Source organism: Hippopotamus amphibius, chromosome 6 (assembly GCF_030028045.1).
Source record: "Hippopotamus amphibius kiboko isolate mHipAmp2 chromosome 6, mHipAmp2.hap2, whole genome shotgun sequence".
NCBI lineage: Eukaryota > Metazoa > Chordata > Mammalia > Artiodactyla > Hippopotamidae > Hippopotamus > Hippopotamus amphibius.
In genome coordinates, this window is record NC_080191.1 from 26,027,822 (window position 1) to 26,049,956 (window position 22,135).

At 33.6% G+C, this 22,135-nt stretch overlaps 1 protein-coding gene across 1 annotated transcript in view; it reads left to right on the forward strand.

Annotated features, from left to right (window-relative positions):
• Positions 1-22,135, forward strand: part of RFX6 (regulatory factor X6) — a 49,274-nt gene that overhangs the window by 20,390 nt on the left and 6,749 nt on the right. Inside the window, exons 7-15 of the mRNA XM_057740158.1 lie at positions 8,204-8,311; positions 11,815-11,892; positions 12,010-12,123; positions 14,051-14,100; positions 16,238-16,397; positions 17,330-17,474; positions 18,771-18,880; positions 20,228-20,345; positions 21,806-21,928. Of these exons, the coding sequence (XP_057596141.1) occupies positions 8,204-8,311; positions 11,815-11,892; positions 12,010-12,123; positions 14,051-14,100; positions 16,238-16,397; positions 17,330-17,474; positions 18,771-18,880; positions 20,228-20,345; positions 21,806-21,928 (1,006 nt within the window). The remainder of the gene's footprint in view (positions 1-8,203; positions 8,312-11,814; positions 11,893-12,009; positions 12,124-14,050; positions 14,101-16,237; positions 16,398-17,329; positions 17,475-18,770; positions 18,881-20,227; positions 20,346-21,805; positions 21,929-22,135) is intronic.

Here is a 22,135-nt window from a genome sequence, read left to right on the forward strand (position 1 = left end):
GGAACCTGCACACTGCAATGAAGAGTAGCCCCTGCTCTCCACAACTAGAGAAAGCCCATATGCAACAATGAAGACCCAACACAGCCAATAAAAAATAAATAAAAAAAAAAAAAAGTCCCAGCTCTTCTCAGTCAGGATTCCTAGAGAGAATGTAGCCCTAATGCCCCAAGGCATCCATTGTATGTAGGGAATGAGCTCTTCTCTGCACCTTTTTTTTTTTCTTTTTTTTTTTTTTGTTCTTTGCATCTTGAGTGGTACTAGCTAAGTGCCATCCTTGGGAGAACTGAGAAGATGGTCACTCAAATCCTTTTCTACAAGACTTACTTTTCTCACAGATTCCCTACTGAGAGAAGTAGGAACAGTCTCTGTGGAAGACAAGAGAGGTAGAACTTTATAAAATGTGAATTGCAGGAACCAGCAGAAATGCAAAATATTTGGGAGTAATCATAATAAGAGAATCATACTACTATTTGAAAAAAAATACAGGTATAAAAGAAAATTTTAAATGAAAGGACATACCACATGCCTGTACAGGAATGCTAGATACTATAAATGTGTCAATTCTTCCTTAAATTAATTTAGATATTTAATACTCAAATTTTTGAGTGGGCAGTTATTTTTGGAAATGATTAATTTGGTCTAGAAGGATATATAGGAAGTAATAGTTGAGAGAAGTATAAACAAGAATAGTAAAGGGGACTTGTCTAGCAGACATCAAAGTATTATGACACTATGATACTGACTCAAATGTAGGTAGAACAAATCTACAGCAGAGATTAGATACCTGAAGAAAGGCCATAGTGTTCATAATAATTCAGTGTGTGATCAAGGAGACCTTACAACCAATGAAAAAATAAATATTTTTCAATGAATTGCCATAAGTCCTTTGTGGAGGAAGATAGAGTACCAAATAAATAAAACTCTTTAGGGCATAATGTTAGAAAGATGGACTAGTTTGGAAAAAAATTTCTATACCTCATACCTGTATGAAATTCATATAAATTACTAAATGCAAAAATAATAATTAGAAGGAAACATGTATCTACCTCATTTCTGGGGGGAGGGATGAATTTCTAAGCATGAAAACAATTTAAGAAATTTCAAAGGAAAAACCTGAAAACTCCTTTAAATCAAAGCATCATATACAAAATCTGAAGTCAAATGAAAGTGGGAAGATATTCCATTGTCACATGCAAATATGACAATGGGATAATATCTTTACTACATGAAGAAATACTATCAATTAAAAAAAATATGAAGACCTCAATAAATAGTTTTTAAAAAAGACATGAATAGACAATACACATAAGGAAGATAAGGCCAAGAAATGCATGAAAAATGGACTACCAAATAAATTAAAATTAACATTTTAAATAATAAAATTATCAAATATTAAGAAATTATTAAGAAGCTGGTGAAAGTATGGTAAGATAAGCTCTTTGATATCCTGTTGGTGAAGACAGAACACACTTTCTGGAAAATAATTGCAAGATCTGTGTTCAAGTCTTTAAAGTGTTCATACTCTTTCTCCCACTAATGTCACTTTTGTATGAGTCTCACATGAAGAAATAATAGAAAATGCACAGAATATTATGGAAAAAATTGTTATTGACTACAGTGAAAAACCGTATGCAATCTAAATGACTAATAATAAAAAAAATGATTACACAATTTATGACTTTTATAGGACTGAATATTATATCAGTATAATATAATAAAGGCCCTTTTAATGACATGGAGAAATGTTAATTAGGAAGAAAAACAGATGCAAAAACAAATATATGTTTACATGGCTTCAAATATGTAAAATGTGTAAAATAAAACTGGATATATATATCACATATAAGTGATAGAGGATTAATATCGATAAGTACTATGTTATGCAGTATGGTAGCCACTAGCCACATGTGGCTACTGATTGCATAAAACAAAATATTCAATTTCTTTGTCACATTATTTACATTTCAAGTGCTGGCTAGTGAATACTGTATTTGAACAGTGCAGATAATAGAACATTTTTGTCATCACAGAAAGTTCTGTCAGATGGCACTGTTTTAGAATATTTGTTCAGCTCAATAATAAGACAACCCAATAGGAATATAGCAAAGTATATGAACAGGCAATTCACACAAGATGAAAAAGAATAACTAATAAATAGTGTTGGTGCTCATGGTGCCTGTTCTGATTGACCAGGTTCTATTACATGTAGTCAATAAATATTTTGAATACCATCCCTTCCAATAAATGTATCTATTTTTTAATCAGAGAAATGCATGTTAAAATCTTGATGAGTAATTGTTTTACTATTATTGTAATAGCAGCAGTTAAAAAGTATTAAAATACAGTGTAAGAATGGGAGCAAAGGAACTCTCATAAATGGTAGGAGGGGCAATATTTAGTAAAGTTGAAAGTTCACACATGTTATTACTACATTCCTAGAGAAACCTTCACACTGTGCACAGAGGCATGTATGAGGATGTTCACTGCAGTATTGTTTATAATTTCAAAATACCAAAAAATAAAAGTCTATTAAGATATAGTAAGAAAATAAATTTTTATGTATTTAATATAGGAAAATACTATACACCTTTGGAAATGCATGAACTAGAGTCATAAGAATCAAACTAGGTTCATCTCAAATACCTAAAGTTGTGTGAAAAAAAGCTCATTGAATGCAGAATGATACACACTGTATGGTACCAGTTTTAAAGCAATAATACATGTTGTTTAAAAGTATTTACAGATGAGGTAAAATTTTAGAGGTTTGAATAGCAATGATATAAACCAAATCCAGAACATTAATTATTCCTTATGGGGGGAATGAGATTGGGGATGGCTACAGAGTCTGCTTTAATATTTCAAATGTCTAATGTCTTAATCAGGATGGTAAATACATGAGTATTTATTACTTTTTATCTATACCTTTTAAAATTTTTAAATAGCTCATGATATAAAAGCTAACAAAATCAACAGCAACAAAAGCAAAACAAAACATGTAGAGGAAAGTAAGAGTCATTATCAGCCAATGGTATGAATTTTGATTGCTTAAAATTTTTTTATTCATAAATATAGTGGTTCAAATTTCAAAATATCTTAGAGAAAGTATCAGAATCCATCAATTTCCAGGAATAAAATAAACGAAACCTAGTTTTCATACTTTGTCCTGGTCAAAGAAAACCTTTCTTTTCCTGTGAATCTTCTAGTATGGGTCAATTTTGTTTTAAGTAGCTCTAGTAATGAAGTTGCCATTATTTCCTAGGGAATAAGTCCCTTGATTTCATACATTTCAACCAGGAAGTTTCCCTGATAGCCTGAGTTTCCTTCTCCTTAACATCAACCATTCATGGCCAGTTTAACAACTTTGTACCAAGATAAATAGCAAATCCTCCCTCCTTGGTATATGCTTTTCAAATATTTGTAGACTGTTATCATGCTCTCTTTTAGTCATCACTTAGCCAAACTGTGCAGCTTAAATCCTTTAATCTTTCCTCATAAATCAGACCCTCTTGCCCTCTAATCATATTGTTTCTTTTCTGTAGGTTCCTTCTTGTTTTCTTTTGGAAATAAGATTCTTAATAGTTCAACCAAGAGCAGTGAAGTCATCAGTTGAGAGGAAAAAAAAAAAAAAAAAACCCACAGACCTCCATAGCTGGTCTAAAATCTGGCACCTCTTTTAGTGCAATTAAAATAGCAAATCTACTCACAGAGTTAAAATGATCATATTCTAATTTTTCCCAGATTATCAATCTCTCCTTCCTTCTTGTGTTACATGTTCTAGACAGAATACTATTATTTGATTTATACCAACTTTCTACAGATTTGTTAACATACCCAAACAAGTTTAATTTTTGAATTTTTTCTTTAGGCACTCTGGCCCCCTGTTGATGTTCCACACGTGTTGCTAGTTTCTATTACACAAAACTATAATTTATCAACATGAGAGTTTTAAATAAGAATTATAAAAGACATATACTCTGCTCCTTAATATGTGTTTCCATAACACTCTAACATTTTTATTGGGAAATATATTATTTATAACACATGCATACACACACACACACAGTTTTAAAAATAAGCATATGATAAATAAGCCATACATTGATTTTTGTGCTCCGAACCATCCCTACTTTACAGGAGTAAATTTCATTTGGTCATGTTGTATAATCCTTTTAATATGCTGCTGAATTCAGTTTGCTAGTATTTGACTGAAGACTTTTGTGTCAGTGTTCATAAGATATTTTGGTCTATAGTTTCCTTTTCTTGAGGTGTCTTTGCCAGACTTTAGTATCATGGTGATGCTGGCCTCATAAAATGAATTAGGAAGTGTTCCCTTCTTTACAATTTTTTGGAAAACTGTAAGAAATATAGGTGTTATTTCTTCTTTATATGTTTGGTACAATTCACCAGGGAGGCCATCAGGTCCAGATTCTTTCTTTTTTCAGGAGTTTTTTGATTACTGATTCAATTTTCTTTCTAGTTATAGACTGATGCAGATATTCTGTTTCTTTATGATTCAGTCTTGGTAGGATTTGTTTATCTATGAATTTATCCATTTCATCTAAGTTATCTAATTTGCTGATGTACAATTCCTCAGAGTATGCTTTTAAAATCCTTTTATTTTGGTAGACTCAGTTCTTTTATTTTTTGTCCTAGTCATTTGAGTCTTCTCTCTTCTTTTTTAAAGTCAGTCTGCCTATGAGTTTGTCAATTTTGATCTTTTTGAAGAACCAGCTTTTGGTTTCATTGATTTTCTTTATTATTTTTCTATTCTCTGTTTCATTTATCTCTACTCTAATTTTTATTATTTCCTTCCCTCTGCCCTTTTTGGGTTTAGTGTGTTATTTTTCTATTACTTAAGTTGTAAATGTAGGTTGTTGATTTGACATCTTTCTTATTTTTTCCCTTATTATTATTTTTGCTGCATCCCATAAGTTTTTTTGTTTCCATTTTCATTCATCTCTAAGTATTTTTAATTGCCTTTATGATTTTCCCTTTGATCTATTTCCTTGATCTATTGGTTTAAGAGTATGTTAATTTGTTAACTTTTCCAGTTTTCCTCTGTCATCCCATTGTGATCAGAGAAGACACTTTGTATGATCTCTTTTAAAATTTATTGAAATTTAATTTATGGCTAACATATATGGTCTCTCCTGGAAAATGTTATATATGCACTTGTGAAAAATGTGTATTGTATTGTTCACTAGAGTGTTCTGCATATGTCTGTAGATCTAGTTGGTTTATTGTGCTGCCCAAGTTCTCTATTTCCTTACTTATCTTCAGTCTTATTCCGTGCATAACTGAGGGTGCAACTGTTATTGTAGAACTACTTCTCCCTTTAATTCTGTCATTTTTTTTCTTCATATATTTTGATGGTCTGTTATAGGTGTGTAAGTCTTTATAATTGTTATACCTTCTTGATTTATTGAAACTTTTGTTAGTATATGATGTCCTTCTTTATCTTCTTTAATATTTTGTGATTGAAAGTCTATTTTTTATGATATTAGTGTAGCTCCCCATGACCCCATTTTCTTTTGGTTTCATTTGCATGGAATATCTTTTTCCAACCTTTCACTTTCTACCTATTTGTGTCTTTGGATCGAAAGTGAGTCTCTTGTAGACAGCACATAACTGGATAATATTTTTTTTAATCCATCTGCCAATGACTTTTTTTTGATTGATTAGAGAATTTAATCCATTTACATTTAAAGTAATTACTGATAAGGAGTGACTTCCTTCTGTCATTTTGCTATTTGTTTTCTATATGCCTTAGAGCAGTTTTACACCTCATTTCCTGCATTACTGTTTTTTTTTGTTTATTTAGTTGATATTTTTGTAGCAAACCATTTTAATTACCATCTCATTTGCTTTGCTGTACCTTATATAACTATTTTCTTTTTGGTTACCATGGGAATTGCATTTAACATCCTAAGTTTATAACACTCTAGTTTAAATTTATACCAGCTTAACTTCAATAATACATAAAACTCTGCTCCTTTACAGCTTGGTCTCTCCCTCTTTCAGTTATTAATGCCACAAAATTAGATCTTTATAAATTGTGTGTCCAAAAATATACAATAATAGTCTTTTTAATGATGCATTAGTCATGAAGAATCCTTGCATCCAAAATAAATTTTAAAAATAAAAAAAAATGCATTTGTTTTTAAATTATGTAGAAAACAAAGTATGGAGTTACAAGTCAAAGTTACAGTAATATTAGCTTTTATACTAATCATTGTTTTTTAAAAAAATATCTCTTAAATCATGTAGAAAACAGAAAGTAGAGTTACAACTATTATTACAGTAATACTAGCTTTATAATTGCCCATGGTCTTTCTTTTCCATTGTTTGGAAAAAATCTTTTAAGTTTGAAGTGATTTGTTTCCTGAATACTGGATAAAATTCACCTGTTAAGTCTCCTGGGTTGGTTTTTTTTTTTTCCTTTGTAGAAAGATTTTTGATAACTATGGAAATGAAACTATTCTCATATTCCTAACAAATTTTATACACCACATAAATTATGTATTGTCATTTTTGGTTTTTTATTTCTTTGTCTCTCTTTTCCAATCAAATTATACTTTGGGATGAATAAATATAATATTCCACCCAAGAGAAAAGTTATAAGAAAAAAGTGTAAACTTTCCTAAAATTAAAATTTAGGTGCATTTTTTTATGTTTATCAAATTTAGTTTCATATTTTGCCATATCATTTCTTTCCAGATTAAATTCTTTATTTTCTTGCATTTCATTATTTTTCCCTATTCATTGACAATATCATTCTTTCACAACACAATGATAATTGGTGCTCATAAATGACACCCAAAGCAATTAAAAAATCTTTGAAACATATCTTGAATTAAGACTGACTTCATTCAGATCAAATGTGCTATTATCTCAGTTTACAATAATCATTTATGTAGTAGTCCTTTATTAATTTCTTAAAAATTATTTAATCAGAATGATCCTTCTCCATCCATTCTTGAAAATAAAGATTAACAAGGCTAAAAACTAAAACGTAACCTGAAAGTAATGAATCTGTACTGTGCTTTTAGTATAAAATTTCTGCGAAAGCTTATATCAAATTAGTCAATCAGAAATTGGTGTTTCTAAAGTATTTTGTGTTTAAGGACACAAAAGTCCCCCCAACTCCTTTCTGATTTATCATGATAAGTCTATAAGAGTCTACAAATATTGGGAATGATAAGATAGGAGAGGAACCCAATCTACCAATGTAAGTAATGAAGCTGTTGTCTAGTAAACATCTTCAATGTGAGAGAGACAAACAAAGAAACCCTAAAACTCGAGAAGCAAATGTAGGAAAACTATGAGAAAGAATGAAATTTGGTTCTTGCCAGGAACACTTTACTTCCTTTACCATATTCACAATTTATTCTTTGCCAAAACTTTTTACTAGAATCCAGTTTGTTAATGTTTTGTTTGTAGAGCAGGAACAATGAGTTGTGATGGGGAGACTGACTTGCTAAGGCTCTGGTCCCATCATGAATATGCATTCTCTCTTTCTGTGTGGGTTTCTTGTAGGTACATTAGCACTGCAGTATTATATGTTACTTGTCACTTTTTCTAATTTACTGAAAACTACCAGAAGTATGCTTTCCCCAAAGGATTCAAAAGAAGAACAAATATCTGAATTTGGCAGGGGGTGGAAGGTTGAGATGGTAAAATCCACAGTACTAGTTTGTGCATCTGAAGAGTTAGACTCCAATCACAAATTTACCACTAATTATTTCTGAGACTGGATAAATTAATTAAATTATTATCATCTCATTTATTAAATGCATAAATGATTTGGTAATCCATACGTGAATTTGGCAATTTCTGATCCTTTCATATTAAAATAATTTCAGCAGTCTAAAAGATCTTTCAAAACTTATGTCATTAACAAATGTAAACCTGTGAACTAAAATTAAATTTCTAAAAGTTGTGAAAACTGACAAGTGTTTAAAATCCAAAGTACAAGAAAAACATCCCGACTATGAAACTGTTTATAATTTGGCAACAGTAATTCTGCTGAAATGTCTAGTTTATTCAGTTACTTGATCTAATAGACAGTTTACCCAAATCTCCTTTGTCATGGTCTGCAGGATGAAAAAGAATGAACTTTTGTATGTTTCTATTTTGTTAGAATTGTATTTTGGAGCCAAATAGTTGATAATGATTTATTTCTTTTCATTTTTCTAAATTATAGGGTGGCTTCACTCGTAAATATTCACTTAGCTCAAAAACTGGAACACTTCTTCCAGAATTCCCCAGTGCTCAACACCTTGTGTACCAAGGATGCATTTCTAAGGACAAGGTATCAATTCAAGATACTTCTGTGTTGATTTTTTGATATGTTGGTTCCATATCTCAGTTTGCTGGGAATCTCATGGCACTTGCAGGAAACAGAAATCTGCATAATCAAACATAATTGACTGATTTATAGGAGGGACAAATGTTTACTAACATCGATTAAAGACTTTCCAATTAATTATTTACCATCTCCATGATAGTACATAATCAGAAGGTGGTGAAATAAACCTCAAAAGAGTAAGGATTGTTTTTTACTTTCAAGGAAGAAAATACTAGAATGTGTCTATCACATGCAATTTCTTTAATTATAAGCATTATATTTTCTATTAGCTCCATTTAATTTCAGTAATTAGTCATCAAGCACTTCTCTAGGACAGAATTTGTTCCTGGCACTGAGGGGGAGATGCCTAGATGAAAGCAAGGACCCCACTCGAAGATTCCAAAGATTCCTCTCAATTATAAAACTCCGTGCTCTGTTGGAAAATTTTTTGAAAGTTAAGGAAGAAACAGTTTCGTGAAATTCAGTTTATAAATACATTTTCAGTGCTTATGTAGTAAAGTCTAAAGCTAAATCCTCCTCTCTTTCTGAACTTCTAGAGTTATTTTCTGGGTATCTGCTAGCTGACTAATAGCAGGATCCATTATTCAATCAAGGCATAAAGATTTTTGCATTCTTCTCTCAATTAAAGTTCATTTTTTATTAGCATTTTGGAAAATATCTTTCATAGTATGTTTAAGTCAATTCATATTTTTGAGGTGCAGAGATAGAGGAATATGATTAACAGTGTCCAGCTGTATTACTTTAGTAATGGGCTTTTATAGAAACTGGAAATAAAAATGACACATTGATAAAAAGGTCTATTGATAGATAAATAGAGATGCACAGAAACTTCCAGGGCTCATTATGGTGATAGTCTTATTCTGTATCCCAGTTGAGAACAGACAAAATATTGAAGATAATTCTCAGATGCTGATTACAAGCTAGTCTCCTGAAGTATGTCCACTTCCTACTGTTCTCTTCTTCCATCATTTCTCAAGGTTATCACATCATTTTTTAACCTCACAGAAAGAATGTGTGATGTTATGACTTCATACTTAAGACACCTCCAGTAAATGTTAACATGTGGCAATTTGTGGGGGAACTTGTGGAAATCTGCAGGACCTCAGGGAACACAGTTCTTTGGGGGAGGGTATTGTTGGCTCATCTTTGTGGAGAGGATGGCTTACATACAAGCATATCAAGAAGATGTTTACTGTGTAAATATACCAGGTGGGGAAGGTAGATGGAGAGAGTAACAAAGAAAAAAAAAAAAGAGAAGTGAGGAACATGGTCCAATAGTTTATTTCAGCTTCTCTGCTAGCCTCCAAGGAATTCCTTACTTGTCAACTTGAAAAACTGGCCTGTAGATCATTCCTCACTCAGTATTCAAGATGCTTAAACAACCCCTGGTTTTCAAAGTCATTCCCAGTGGTCATGAGCACCAGGGACTCATACTCCTCTTTGTGCCTTCAGGACAGCTGGGCCCTGCCTTTTACCTTCTTAGCCAGTAGCCAAGTTTCGCAGGTAACTTGTCAGTTTCTGGAAAGACAGGTGGGGCTGAAACTAAGCACTTTAAGCACCTATTTTCTTGAAGCAGATGTGTTGGAGACGGCCTAGTGAGAAGCTGACCCCAATGAGATGTGTTGGCTGAAGCTGAGAGGCCAGCTTTCTGCCCCATCATAGTGTCACTCAAGGCAGTTGCCACCCCCCCATCACTTCCTCACTGACTTTACTAGAGCTAAGCCTTGCCTCTGCTCCTACCCTCTGTAATGTGACATCTGTTCTCAGAAAATTGAGCAAAGTTATGTTTATAAAGACTGCAGAGTATGCTACAGTGAAAACTTATTGTCTTAAGACTATGTAAATATTAAATAAAGTACCAGTTATAAGATTTAAATTTTTTGATGATTTGTGTATGGAAGAAAACATTTTGACACAAATAAATGGAAATACTTATGAAGATAAAAGTCTGCTTGTAGGTTTCAGGGGTCAACGTGTTAATTTTTTACAGTTATGAATTCCTTTTTATCTTTCATACTATCCTTATCCTCATTTAAAAAATGTCTTGGCGACTCATCTAAAAATATAAAATCGTTGCTTAAAGAGCATGCCTCATTTGCATTAATGGTGACATATCCTGCCCGAGGTGTGTAGTCAGCATACCTCCTTGGAGGTAGATTGGTAATTTGCATGTCATCATCATACAGCTTTGCACTAAACCACAAAGAAGTGTGCTGTCACTAGGCTGCAGGGTAAAGGTTGGAGAGAAAAGAGTTGGGGTAGGACACCCCAATCATCATCACCACCCTAGATACTATGAAGATAAAAATAGCTAGCAATAGTAAGTTTCTTAACACGTATTTTGGATTACTCCAATCACTTTCACGTGTTAATTTCATCCTCATAACAGCCTATTTAGGTATTTACTGTTATTATGATCTCGATTTTATAGATAAGGAAATTAAAACACATAAATGTTATGTAGTTTGCTCAGCATCACGTAGCTAGTAAGTAGCAGATTAGAGCTAGCATTCAAATCCAGGGATCCTGCAGCCAAAGCTCACACCTCCAACCTCTGCCTATTCCTGTTCACATACAACGCACAACCTGTAACAGGTAGGAATATTTCTAGCTTATAAAATAAAGATGTTTTGAATTTGAATATTGTTAGTTTTCCAGAATATTATTGAGTTCTAATCCATTGCACATTTTAAAATATGCTTAAAACTTTCTATCTATGCAATACAAATATCAGTGTAACATAAAAATAGAGAATTTTCATGACAGACATTTAATGTTCAAATCTTTTTTGTCAATGAGTCATTTGATATTATTACTAATTTTAGGTAACATAGTGAGGTCTTATAGTTTGTACCAGGAATATTGTTCCATGTGCATCACATCTCATTTTATTTTATCTTCTTTAACACCTTATAAGTAATATGTTATTACTACCTTACCTGAAGATATAAAGCTTGGGGTCAGAGACAAAGCAACCCATGCAAAATAGTGCAGTGGAGCTGACACTCAGTGTTAGCTGACTCCACAACTGAAACTGGAAACCATTACTCCACACTGCCCAAGCACCTACTTAATAAAACTATGTGACGAGTTGATGTATTTTACTGTTTTACATTTATTTCTCCAATTAAAGGTAATTTTCTTATTAAGCAGAAAACTACCATGTTGCTTTGGTCCATAGTTCCCTGGACAATCACCTTTTTCATTGTTCTCATCTCAGTGTCCTACAATTGTCCATTTGCTTGCCTTTCTCCCGTCACAAGTCAGTATGTTCCTTAAAATAAGAATTGTGCCTTTATTTTTGATTCCTGGGCATTGAGCACAATGCTTGGTACATAACAGGAACTTTAACAGTGTGTTTGAATATATGAACAAATGAATGCAGGAACAAAATGAAGACAGCATTGAAAGGGTGCTTTTGTTAAGATTTCTCTTCCTTGAAATAGGTTGATACCCTGATAATGATGTACAAAACTCACTGCCAGTGCATCCTGGACAATGCAATAAACGGAAACTTTGAGGAGGTAAGAGTGACAAAGAACGCTTTGCTGACTATATTATGTAAACATTCTTGTCCTGTTCTTCATATGAGTTCATGGTAAAGAAAAATATTAATGTACATACTCTTTGCTCTCAAATAGATCCAGCATTTCTTATTACACTTTTGGCAAGGAATGCCTGATCATCTTCTTCCCCTGCTCGAAAACCCTGTTATCATTGACATTTTCTGTGTTTGTGACTCAATTCTTTACAAGGTAAGCTCTTTAGGATGTCTTAAACATGAACCATATAAAGAGCATTCTGTCTAAATTTTTGCAGTATCAGTGCTTTGGGGAAAGCAGAATGATGCACTCATATGGGACTAATAGCTTGAAAAATTTGGAAATCTCTAGCGTTAATACATTAATAGCCAATTCTGTTCTTGTCAAATAAGAGTCCCTAAGTGTCTACAGAAGGATCATGAGGCCATCGTATAACAAAGAGGAGCTGGTTGGCTATCTAGCCAGCCATTCAGTGGGGAAGAAGGTGAAGCTAATTCCCCACAGTCTGTTCCCTAGTTAGAACAGACACAGGTCCAAGCTGAAGGAGAAAACTGTATTGCAATCTGGGTATTTTAAAGTGAGTTTGTCTATATTAACCTGTTAAATTGTCACAAGGGAAAACAAGGGCCTTCCTTTTAAAACATAATTTGAGTGAGCAAGAAAACCCAAGCTGGAGCCCTGTGAAGTATTTAGGAAGCAAAATCCTTCTAAGTTAGTTGCTGCTATTACGTTCTCAGCTTTGCAGAGAAGTGAAGCAGAAGCTAGATAAACTCAGTCCAGAGGCAATTTTGCACACCAAGAACTAGTAGATGGGCTTGAACCAGGATGAGAGAGCCCATATTTTCATCCTTTGTTTCATTCTCCCTCATCGGAGGATAAGAGAATAGAGAAGTAAGTGCTGTGTGTTCTCTACCTTTAGTTCAAGTTAAAGTTGAAAAAAGACAAAGGAGAGCAAGGATTGTCTCATTTTTGGGGGGTCAAGTAAGAATATCATCATTTAGAGAGAAGGGCTTTAGTTGGCACTAACTGATTATCTGTAATGTTTAAGACATGAGGAAGTAACCAGAAAGGGGAAAGAAGGTGGTTCCAAGAGTAGATATAAGAAAAGACCTGGGCTCATGCACACACATTTACCAGCATCAAGGTAAAGCTGTTCGAACTGTCATTCTACTCACCATCCAAGGTTCTACTCACCATCTCACCTACACTTAAAGTTCAGTCTGTCCCTTCATTCACCTCCAAGAAATATCCTTAAAGCATAGCTCCCCACCACCCCCGCAATGGTCTGTTTCCTTGAGTCCAACACAAAAGTCCAGAGTTTAAGTACTTTTACATGCACAAAGTTTTTCCTCCTCATGGTGGACCCAGGGAGGCTCAGTGAACACTGTAAATAGAGCAATGTAATGTAAGTTTGTAAGATCTCTATCCCACCTCTAGAGAGTGATCAGCTTTTGGTCCATAAAATTGTACATGATTCCCAAGGCCAGATCATTGGTAACTAGTATACTGGGCATAGACAATACCGTCTCCTGTTTCAGTGTTTCAAGTATATGGACTACATGTGTGTCTTGCTGGTAAGCTACACAGGCTTTTGTAGACGAATGTCTACTCAGATATTGAAATATCTTCTCTAGACCTCTTGGTCCTCTTCCCCAAGCCGGCCCACTCAGTCATTTATGAGCCAGCCTAGGGGATCTGTACTGTTCGTATCCTATCTGGTTCCCTGTCTCCTTTATTTATCATAATTTTTCCTGAGCTGGGATCAGTCAGCACTAATTTTTTCTTTATACTAGTTCTCATCAAGGTTGTACTCACCATCTCACCTGTGTTTAAGGTTCAGTCTATCCCTTTATTTTCAGTGTTCTTTATGTTCCAATAATTAGCTCTCTGTACCTGGTACATTCGTGTCACCTGTTTAACTAGCATTGCAATGGTTCTATATACCCCCCCTTGCCTTTTACACACACACACACACACAACTTACATATATACATCCATTTTAGAGAAAAAAGTATAACATTCAGAAATGTTAACATGTTATTCTCTAGAAAGCTAGGAATAAAAAGTAATTAACAAAGAGTAAGTATGTTTCTATAGAGACATTAAGGATTTATGTTAACCCTCTTTTGCTGTGATTAAGGTTCTTACGGATGTACTCATTCCTGCAACAATGCAAGAAATGCCTGAAAGGTAGGTTCAGTCAAGAAACTATGATAGTTGCTTGTATAGGGTTTAACCTTATACATTATAGCAAAGCAAAACATTAAGTAGAAATTCATTCATTTACCAATATTATTTTCCTGCTCCTGTCCTTTTGTATTAGCTGTAAGAGATGTGCCTCAATCTTTATATTCAAACTCAATGGAACAAAATCAATGGAACAATCCTGAAATCCCTTTAATTTGAGAGCCACCCAAGTAAAAAATAAATATTTAAGTGTAGTTGACCTTTAAGATACTAAGGAAGTACTTCAGTGGAAACTGGCTAGAGGGAGATAAATGTGGATAATTGATGGAAAATAACCACAATAATGAAACTATAAGGAAAATTATTTTATATTTATTATAACTTTGGTCATAATTGCCAAAATAAGGAAGTAGCATAATGGAAGTATGGCCTGGGTTTTAACAAAGGAATAAAATCTCAAACTGAAATGATGCCTGAAGATTTTTCACAAAGTCTTTTCTGATGTGAGAACAATAGAAACTTGAAAAACAAATTTTTAAAAAATAAACTTTAATAAAGTAGTGAAATTTAGTATTTTGGGGCACAGATACATATAGGGTGGGCATAGCTGGTTTTCAATAAATACATGATGACTGAGAAAATAATCTGTACTTTTGATTTACCTTTTCCTCTAGACTGGTTTATTTATTTAAATAATAATTGGTATTGGCCTGGTCAATAGTTTCTTTTAATTATTAATATGTTGTCTTTAAACTTCTAATCTGAGCTCTGAATTAGGTACACTTACTTCTGTGTCACAGTAAAATGGCTATGCTTACATAGTGACAGGCATTCAGCCATTTAACTAATAGTAATAATAGCTGACTTTCATTAAACACAGTGTGGAATTTGAGACTTACATAAATTATTTCACTTAATTCCTACAATCAGCCTGAAAAGTACTATTTATGTATTTATCTCATAAGTATGCAAGTAGTTCATATTCATTTAGAAAATGAAAAACATACATAAGTGCATTTAAAAAATCACTCATAAAAAGTAAAAATAAAAAAATCACTCATCTTACCACATTTCTTAGGTTATTATTGTATGTCACAGTCATTTTTTTCTAGGAATATTAAAAAATGGAATGATAGTACACATATTATTGCAGTATACTGTGAAAATCCTTTTATATCAACAAATATAGATCAGCATTTTTTAAATGATTGCATAGAAATCCGGCATCTGAAAAATACTATACTTTAACCAATTCCTTCTCATTGTACAATTGGATTTTTTTAAAACAAGTTGTCAGTCTATTTCAAAACAATTATTATGATCCCACATTCACAAAGAAGCACCTGGGAGTACAGAGAAGTTAATTTAATTGCCAAGAGTCAGCTAATTAGTAAGAAACAGAACTTAGATTTCAATTGAGGTCTGTTTAACTGCAAACTCTGCCCATTTTCTTCCTGTACCATGTCACTGCTCCTCAATGTATGCCCCATCCTAAATATATTTAGATCTGTTTTGTTGAGATATACTATGTAGATTGTTGACTGATTTATAAATTTTTGTATGTTTTCATAATATGTACACAACCAACATTTGCAATTTTCTAAATGGAGTCCTATAATTAGTATGTGGTAATTTACTCTACAGTTATATTTGGATGATAAGAATATGTCACTAGAAATATATGTTAAGTACCTGAAATGACATTATGATCCCTACGCATGTCTCTCAAGAAGCCAAGATATCCAAAATCAAGTGCGCATTTACCTTTTCCCAGGAATATGTTATAGAAAATGATTGAATTATGAGTTAATATTAATAATACAGCATGACTTATTCATCACTCTCTGCCTGCCAAGTTTTAACCTGAACACTTTCCATAAATTATTTCATGAAATCCTCATAATAATCCTGTGACATGGATACTATTCTTATTCCCATTTGACAGATGAGGAAATTGGACCTTCAGGAGACTGAGTATTTTGACCAAGATGATAAGTGGCAGACCTAGGCTGACTTCAGCCATGTTCTTGGAATCATGGAATAATAATATACCTTCATTAAACTCTATTCATTTAATGCATTTTGAACTACTTAGCATTTAATACACAGTTTTTTGTTCTTTGGGGGGGGTTTTTTGTAGCTTATTAGCAGACATAAGAAATTTTGCTAAAAATTGGGAACAATGGGTTGTATCATCCTTGGAAAATTTGCCAGAAGCTCTCATTGACAAGAAAATACCTATCGTGCGGAGATTTGTATCATCTCTGAAACGACAAACATCTTTCTTACATCTTGCACAGGTATGTTGGTAAGCCGAGGGTATTTGAGTCACCAAGTCAAAAATGAACCAGCCGATAGCAAAGGCTGAGCAAATTTCAGAGATTGGAGACTAAGTAGACAGCAATTAAATGCAATGTGAGATCCTAGAGTGAATGCTAGAACAGATAAAGGACATTAGTGGGAAAACTGATGAAATTCGAATTATGTCTGTAGTTTAATTACTAGTATTGTACCAATGTTGAGTTCCTGATTTTGATACTATACAGTGGTTATGTAAGATGATGACATTAGGAGAAGCTGGATAGAGAGTATATGGAAATATTCTGCACTATTTTTGCAACTTTTTTGTAAATTTTAAATTATTTCAAAATAGGAAGTAAAAAAAGAAGAAAAAACCCATTTGAATGCAATGTAAAATGTAAAACTCTTATTTGCCACATGAATTCAATTAATAAATAAATCCAACTAATAAAATTAATAGGTATGGGGAATAAGCCCGTGTGATGTTGTGAAACCCACAGTACATTTGAAATTACCTCTAATTTAGTTCTCTTAAATAGGGAGAAAAAAGTAATTCTTAAATGAGTTACATTTTCATATATTGCTAAAATATACTTCCCCTCTCCTCAAATGATCCTTTGCTTTATGAAGGTTTCTAGTCCCCTAAATTTTGAAAGACTAACTTGGGATAGTTCCAGATGAGAAATTTAACATTGTGAAATTCTTATTTTATGACCACAGATAAAAGAAATTATTTTCTTATTCCAAAAACAGTTTCCAAACCTTTAACAGAGATGATCATGAGTCTCAGCTACTGCTTTTAGTTTCAAAATAAGAAAAGAGTTATTTATGATACTTTTGTCTCAGGGAACTATTTCTCTAGAAGCTAAAATTTTCTTTAGATGGAGGAGCAGTGAAATAATCTAGTGTCTTTTTTACTTTCTTTATGCAGATTGCCAGACCAGCTCTCTTTGACCAGCATGTTGTGAATTCTATGGTATCTGATATTGAAAAGGTTGACTTGAATAGTATTGGATCTCAGGCCCTTCTCACCATTTCGGGCAGCACAGACACTGAATCTGACGTCTACACTGAATGTAAGTCTTCTCTCTTTGTTTAGAGTAGAGTCTCCCAACCTCAGTGCTACTGATGTCTTGGACTGGATAACTCTTTTTTGGGGGTGGGGGCAATCCTGTGTATTAAATGATATTTAGAAACATCCCTGGCTGCTACCCCCTACATGCCAGTAGCAGCTTCCCCCAAGTTGTCCCCAGACATTCCCAAATGTCCCCTTGGACTACAAAATCATATCTGTTTGAGAAACCCTGGTTTATAGAAATATTTTTAATTTAAAAAATTGTTCTATATTTTAAAAGAGTTTTACTTACTGAGTGTGCAAAACCTGGAAAATATAGAAAATATTAAGAGGAAAATAAAAGTCATCTATAATCTCATTGCCTAGAAATAACCCAAATAGAAAAAACAGAATAATCAAAACAGTTTTGAGTTTTGTGAGTTTTCTTCCAGTTTTATATGACATGAATACACATTTCCATGTGTTTTGCACTCTTGGCATCATATGGTACAAAATGCATATCAAAATGATATCTCAATGCAATACTGTTTTTCAGAGCAGAAATGCCCTGCTTAGGTTTGGACAGTCTGCCAGAATTTACCAAGCCCGTACGTGTGACCAGACAACCAGTCTCCATTTCCAAGGATAACAACCCGCTATTTCTCCCACCGTTTTCCTCCGAAAAGACCAAAAAATGCAGCCTCCTATAGGCTGTAGCACACTGCTCTCTGGGGACGGTCCAACCTCAGTCCTGCTCTTCCTAACATAAAATTATATTACCCTTTGGGATTCAGTAAACCTCAAACTCTTTAATAAAATGATAGTCCTTAACTGTCCCTTTAACTTTTACATGATAAAAGATTATTCATTTAAGTGGCTCTATTCTGCAGGGCAGAATTTAATTTTTGCTAAAGATAAAGGATATTTCAGAAAGCAGGAAATCAAGTCTAGCTTTGTTCATTTATTAGGTTTCAATAAATCTGTTGCATTTAATGAAAGCATTGCATTCAAAATGAATAACCATCTATACTGACAACTTATTCTTCCCTAGTATATAATATATAAACCTGCATTTCAATATATACCAAGACATGTACACTTATGATTAAAATTTTGAAGAGTAAAGAACTAAGGATTTTTTGTTAGTTTCCAGGATATGAAATTAATTTCTTTAACCATTTAATTTAATCTACCTGTCTTTCCCTTTCATTCTATAAAATTATTAATGATTTCTAGTTTTAGGTTTCCTCTTGGGTTCAAAGTAGAGTGCAATATACTGCTTGCTTTCTTTTTTCTTCTTTTCCTTTTTACCTGGTAGATGACTCTATCACAGTGTTCCAAGAACTGAAAGATCTCCTTAAGAAGAATGCCACTGTGGAGGCTTTTATTGAATGGTTGGATACTGTAGTAGAACAGAGAGTTATTAAGGTATTTTTCAATGACATATTGAGACTAAAATTTTATTAATAGTAAATGCTAAACTGGCTGTAATTTCTTGAATGGTGGGGGGTAATGACAGGCTGTATGTAATAATGCTTTGAAAAGCTTTCAAAACTCTACCAATAAGGGAAGTCAAATATCAAGATCAGAAATATGGCAGATTTGAGAGCATTGGGCACAGATTCAATTCTATTTGTCACTTTTTAACAGACTACAAGACACTGTTCCTTTCCTATCAGTCAATAAGGTTGTCGCTGAGTAACATCCGTAGTGAAAGATAAACTTAGAAACTGGAAAGAGCTGGCCCTATTCTTAAAAAGCATGTTTTCAGGGCTTCCTAGGTGGTGCAGTGGTTGAGAATCTGCCTGCCAATGCAGGGGACACGGGTTCGATCCCTGCTCCAGGAAGATCCCACACGCCGTAGAGCAACTAAGCCCATGCACCGCAAGTATTGAGCCTGAGCTTTAGAGCCCGTGAGCCAAAAACTATTGAGCCCATGTGCTGCAACTACTGAAACCCACGTGCCTAGAGCCTGTGCTCTGCAACAAGAGAAGCCACGGCAATGAGGAGCCCGCGCACCACAATGAAGAGTAGCCCCCACTCTAAACCTGAAAGAAAGCCTGCGCACAGCAAAAAAGATCCAACACAGCCAATAAAATAAATATATAAATAAATTTATTTTTAAAAAAAGTAGACATGACCATTTAAAAAAAAAGCACATTTTCATAACAGCTGATAGAAGATATGGTTTTAAGTATTTACATTTTTAAATTCCAGGAGCTCAGTATTTTGTGGTTTTTTATGTGGTTTCTTCAACTCTTTCAGTTAACCTTCAAGTCATCCATCATGAAGCAAGGCCATAAGAACAAATATATCCATCACCTGTTGGTGTTAGTCATTCCATATCAAGGATACTAGTTATATTGTAGGGATTTTTTTCTCCTGGAAGGAAAACAGATTATCATTCAGGACCAGAGAAGTCAGGGTTAATCATTCACAGAAATATATAACCCTTCTTTCACACTTCACCTTCTGCTCTTTTTAAAGCTCTGTCAGAGGAAAATTAAGAAAGAAAATATCTTGTAAATTATTTCTTTTTGTTGTCCAATTTATTAGGTAGCAATGCTATATAGAATAAAGATCTATTAACCTGAAAAATGATGACAAAGATGAAAATTAAAATCCCTGGACAAATCATTTTATCTGATGAAATGAATGGATGCCATGCCATCTGCCCACCTGTCAGACAGTTTTTCTACCTCTTGAGTTCATGTAGGAAGCATGCAATAATGAGATGACAGATTTTATAGTTTCATTTTGTTCCTTTACTTTTAGACCAGCAAACAAAATGGAAGGTCATTAAAGAAGAGGGCTCAAGACTTTCTGCTGAAGTGGAGCTTTTTTGGTGCTCGAGTCATGCATACTCTCACCTTGAACAATGCATCCAGTTTTGGTATCTTATGTGCTTTATAAAAATCTTCTTAGATAAATTACATCACTCATTCCTCAGTCACATTTCCTATCCAGTTGTAAACATGTGGCACTGTCACTTCTCAAATCTGACTACTGAGCCAGTAGAGCATGGTCGGGATTAGCCTGGGTTTTGTCGTCAGACCACTTGCAGAATTAAATCCTAACCCTGCTTCTCTTTGGCTTGGCTTCTACCCAAGCTAGTCTGCTTGTTGTAGAAATGGGAGAATATTTCTTTCATTGAGTTATATAGGCACTTGAGTGAGGTGATATATATATATATATAAAAATACATTGCCAGAACCTGGTAAACACAATAAACAGCAGTTATAACCATTATAGTCCATCAGTGCTTGGATAAATTTTCTTTGTTAAACAAGCAAATAAACAATAATTAAGTATTTTCCAAAGGCACTATTCATTACAATATGGGGAATGTTGGCATCTTTTCCAGGAACCTGCCCACGTAGCTGTATTCCAAGAATCAAAGAGCAGCTTAGAAGACATGCTGTCATATGTTTTTGAACCATCTATCCTGATCTATATGATTTATGAAAAAAATTGAGTCGTTAGCTTTTTCAAAAATTAAATACCCTCTTTTTCCTAAAATTTCTGATTCTTAGCTTGTAGTTATAATGCTATCTCGTAGACATTACTTCTGCATTTAGTAGTTGTATTTTGAGAAATCTTTGCATTATAAAATAGGTTACAATTAACTAAATTGTCTTCATTTAATTTTCAACAGAATTAGATAAAATCAGTGAACTTGTATTGAGGGATGGACAAAATATATTGTCTATTATTTGAAATATGTCTCTTATATTTAAAGTTTCTTAAATTATACAATATTTAAACCTGACTTTCTTATGAAAAAAGACTTTTGTTAGGAAATCTGTTAATAGTTAAAAGAAGTTTAAGGTTTTCCAGGACATCTTCCATATGAAAATTACCCTTTTCCTTTTTTTCAAATGAAAGAGCATTTTGTTTCAGGCTAGAAAGACATCTTCTTACTTGATACTCTTTTCAGACCATGTTGGCTATTGTCTAATTATTTAGTACAAAGTAAACAGAAATAGAGCAGAGTAGAGCTCATTCTCCTCAGGTTAAAGCTTATCACACTCCAATGTGTGCCCTCTTAAAGCATAAAGCATGTCTCACTTTCATCCGTATTTTCCTTTGATGTAATTAGTGGCCAAAGAGCTGGCAGGACAGTACACAGTGAGCTGGGCAGGCAGTACACAGAAAGATTAGAGACCCAAGTTAAGCATGTTGGTCTTAGCAGGTCATTTAAAGTCCAACAAGTATTTGTTTATTTCAGTTGCTCCTTGTAAAGTGTTGCCAGATGGTCACAAAGATAACTTGACTTCTCTCTTTCTCTTTCCTTCTCTCTCTCCCTTGTTTCATCTCACAATGCCCTCTCCCCATTCCCTATCCATAAACAAGGTTCCTTCCATTTGATCCGAATGCTTCTTGATGAATACATTCTGCTGGCCATGGAGACCCAGTTTAATAATGACAAAGAGCAGGAGTTACAGAATTTATTAGACAAGTATATGAAGAATTCAGGTAATTTAAAATGTGTATTTCATTTTGCATATTTCTTTGTTGAAACCTAAGTTCAAGAATTTGTAAGCACACATGTTAAATGGGTTTATAACAGTCTCAGATTTTATCCCCAAAATGTCACCACTAACACAAGATACTGACACTAACAAAGTAGTCAAGGTACTTTGCTGGAAACTGTGAAGTATACAAATCAACATTCTTAACTTC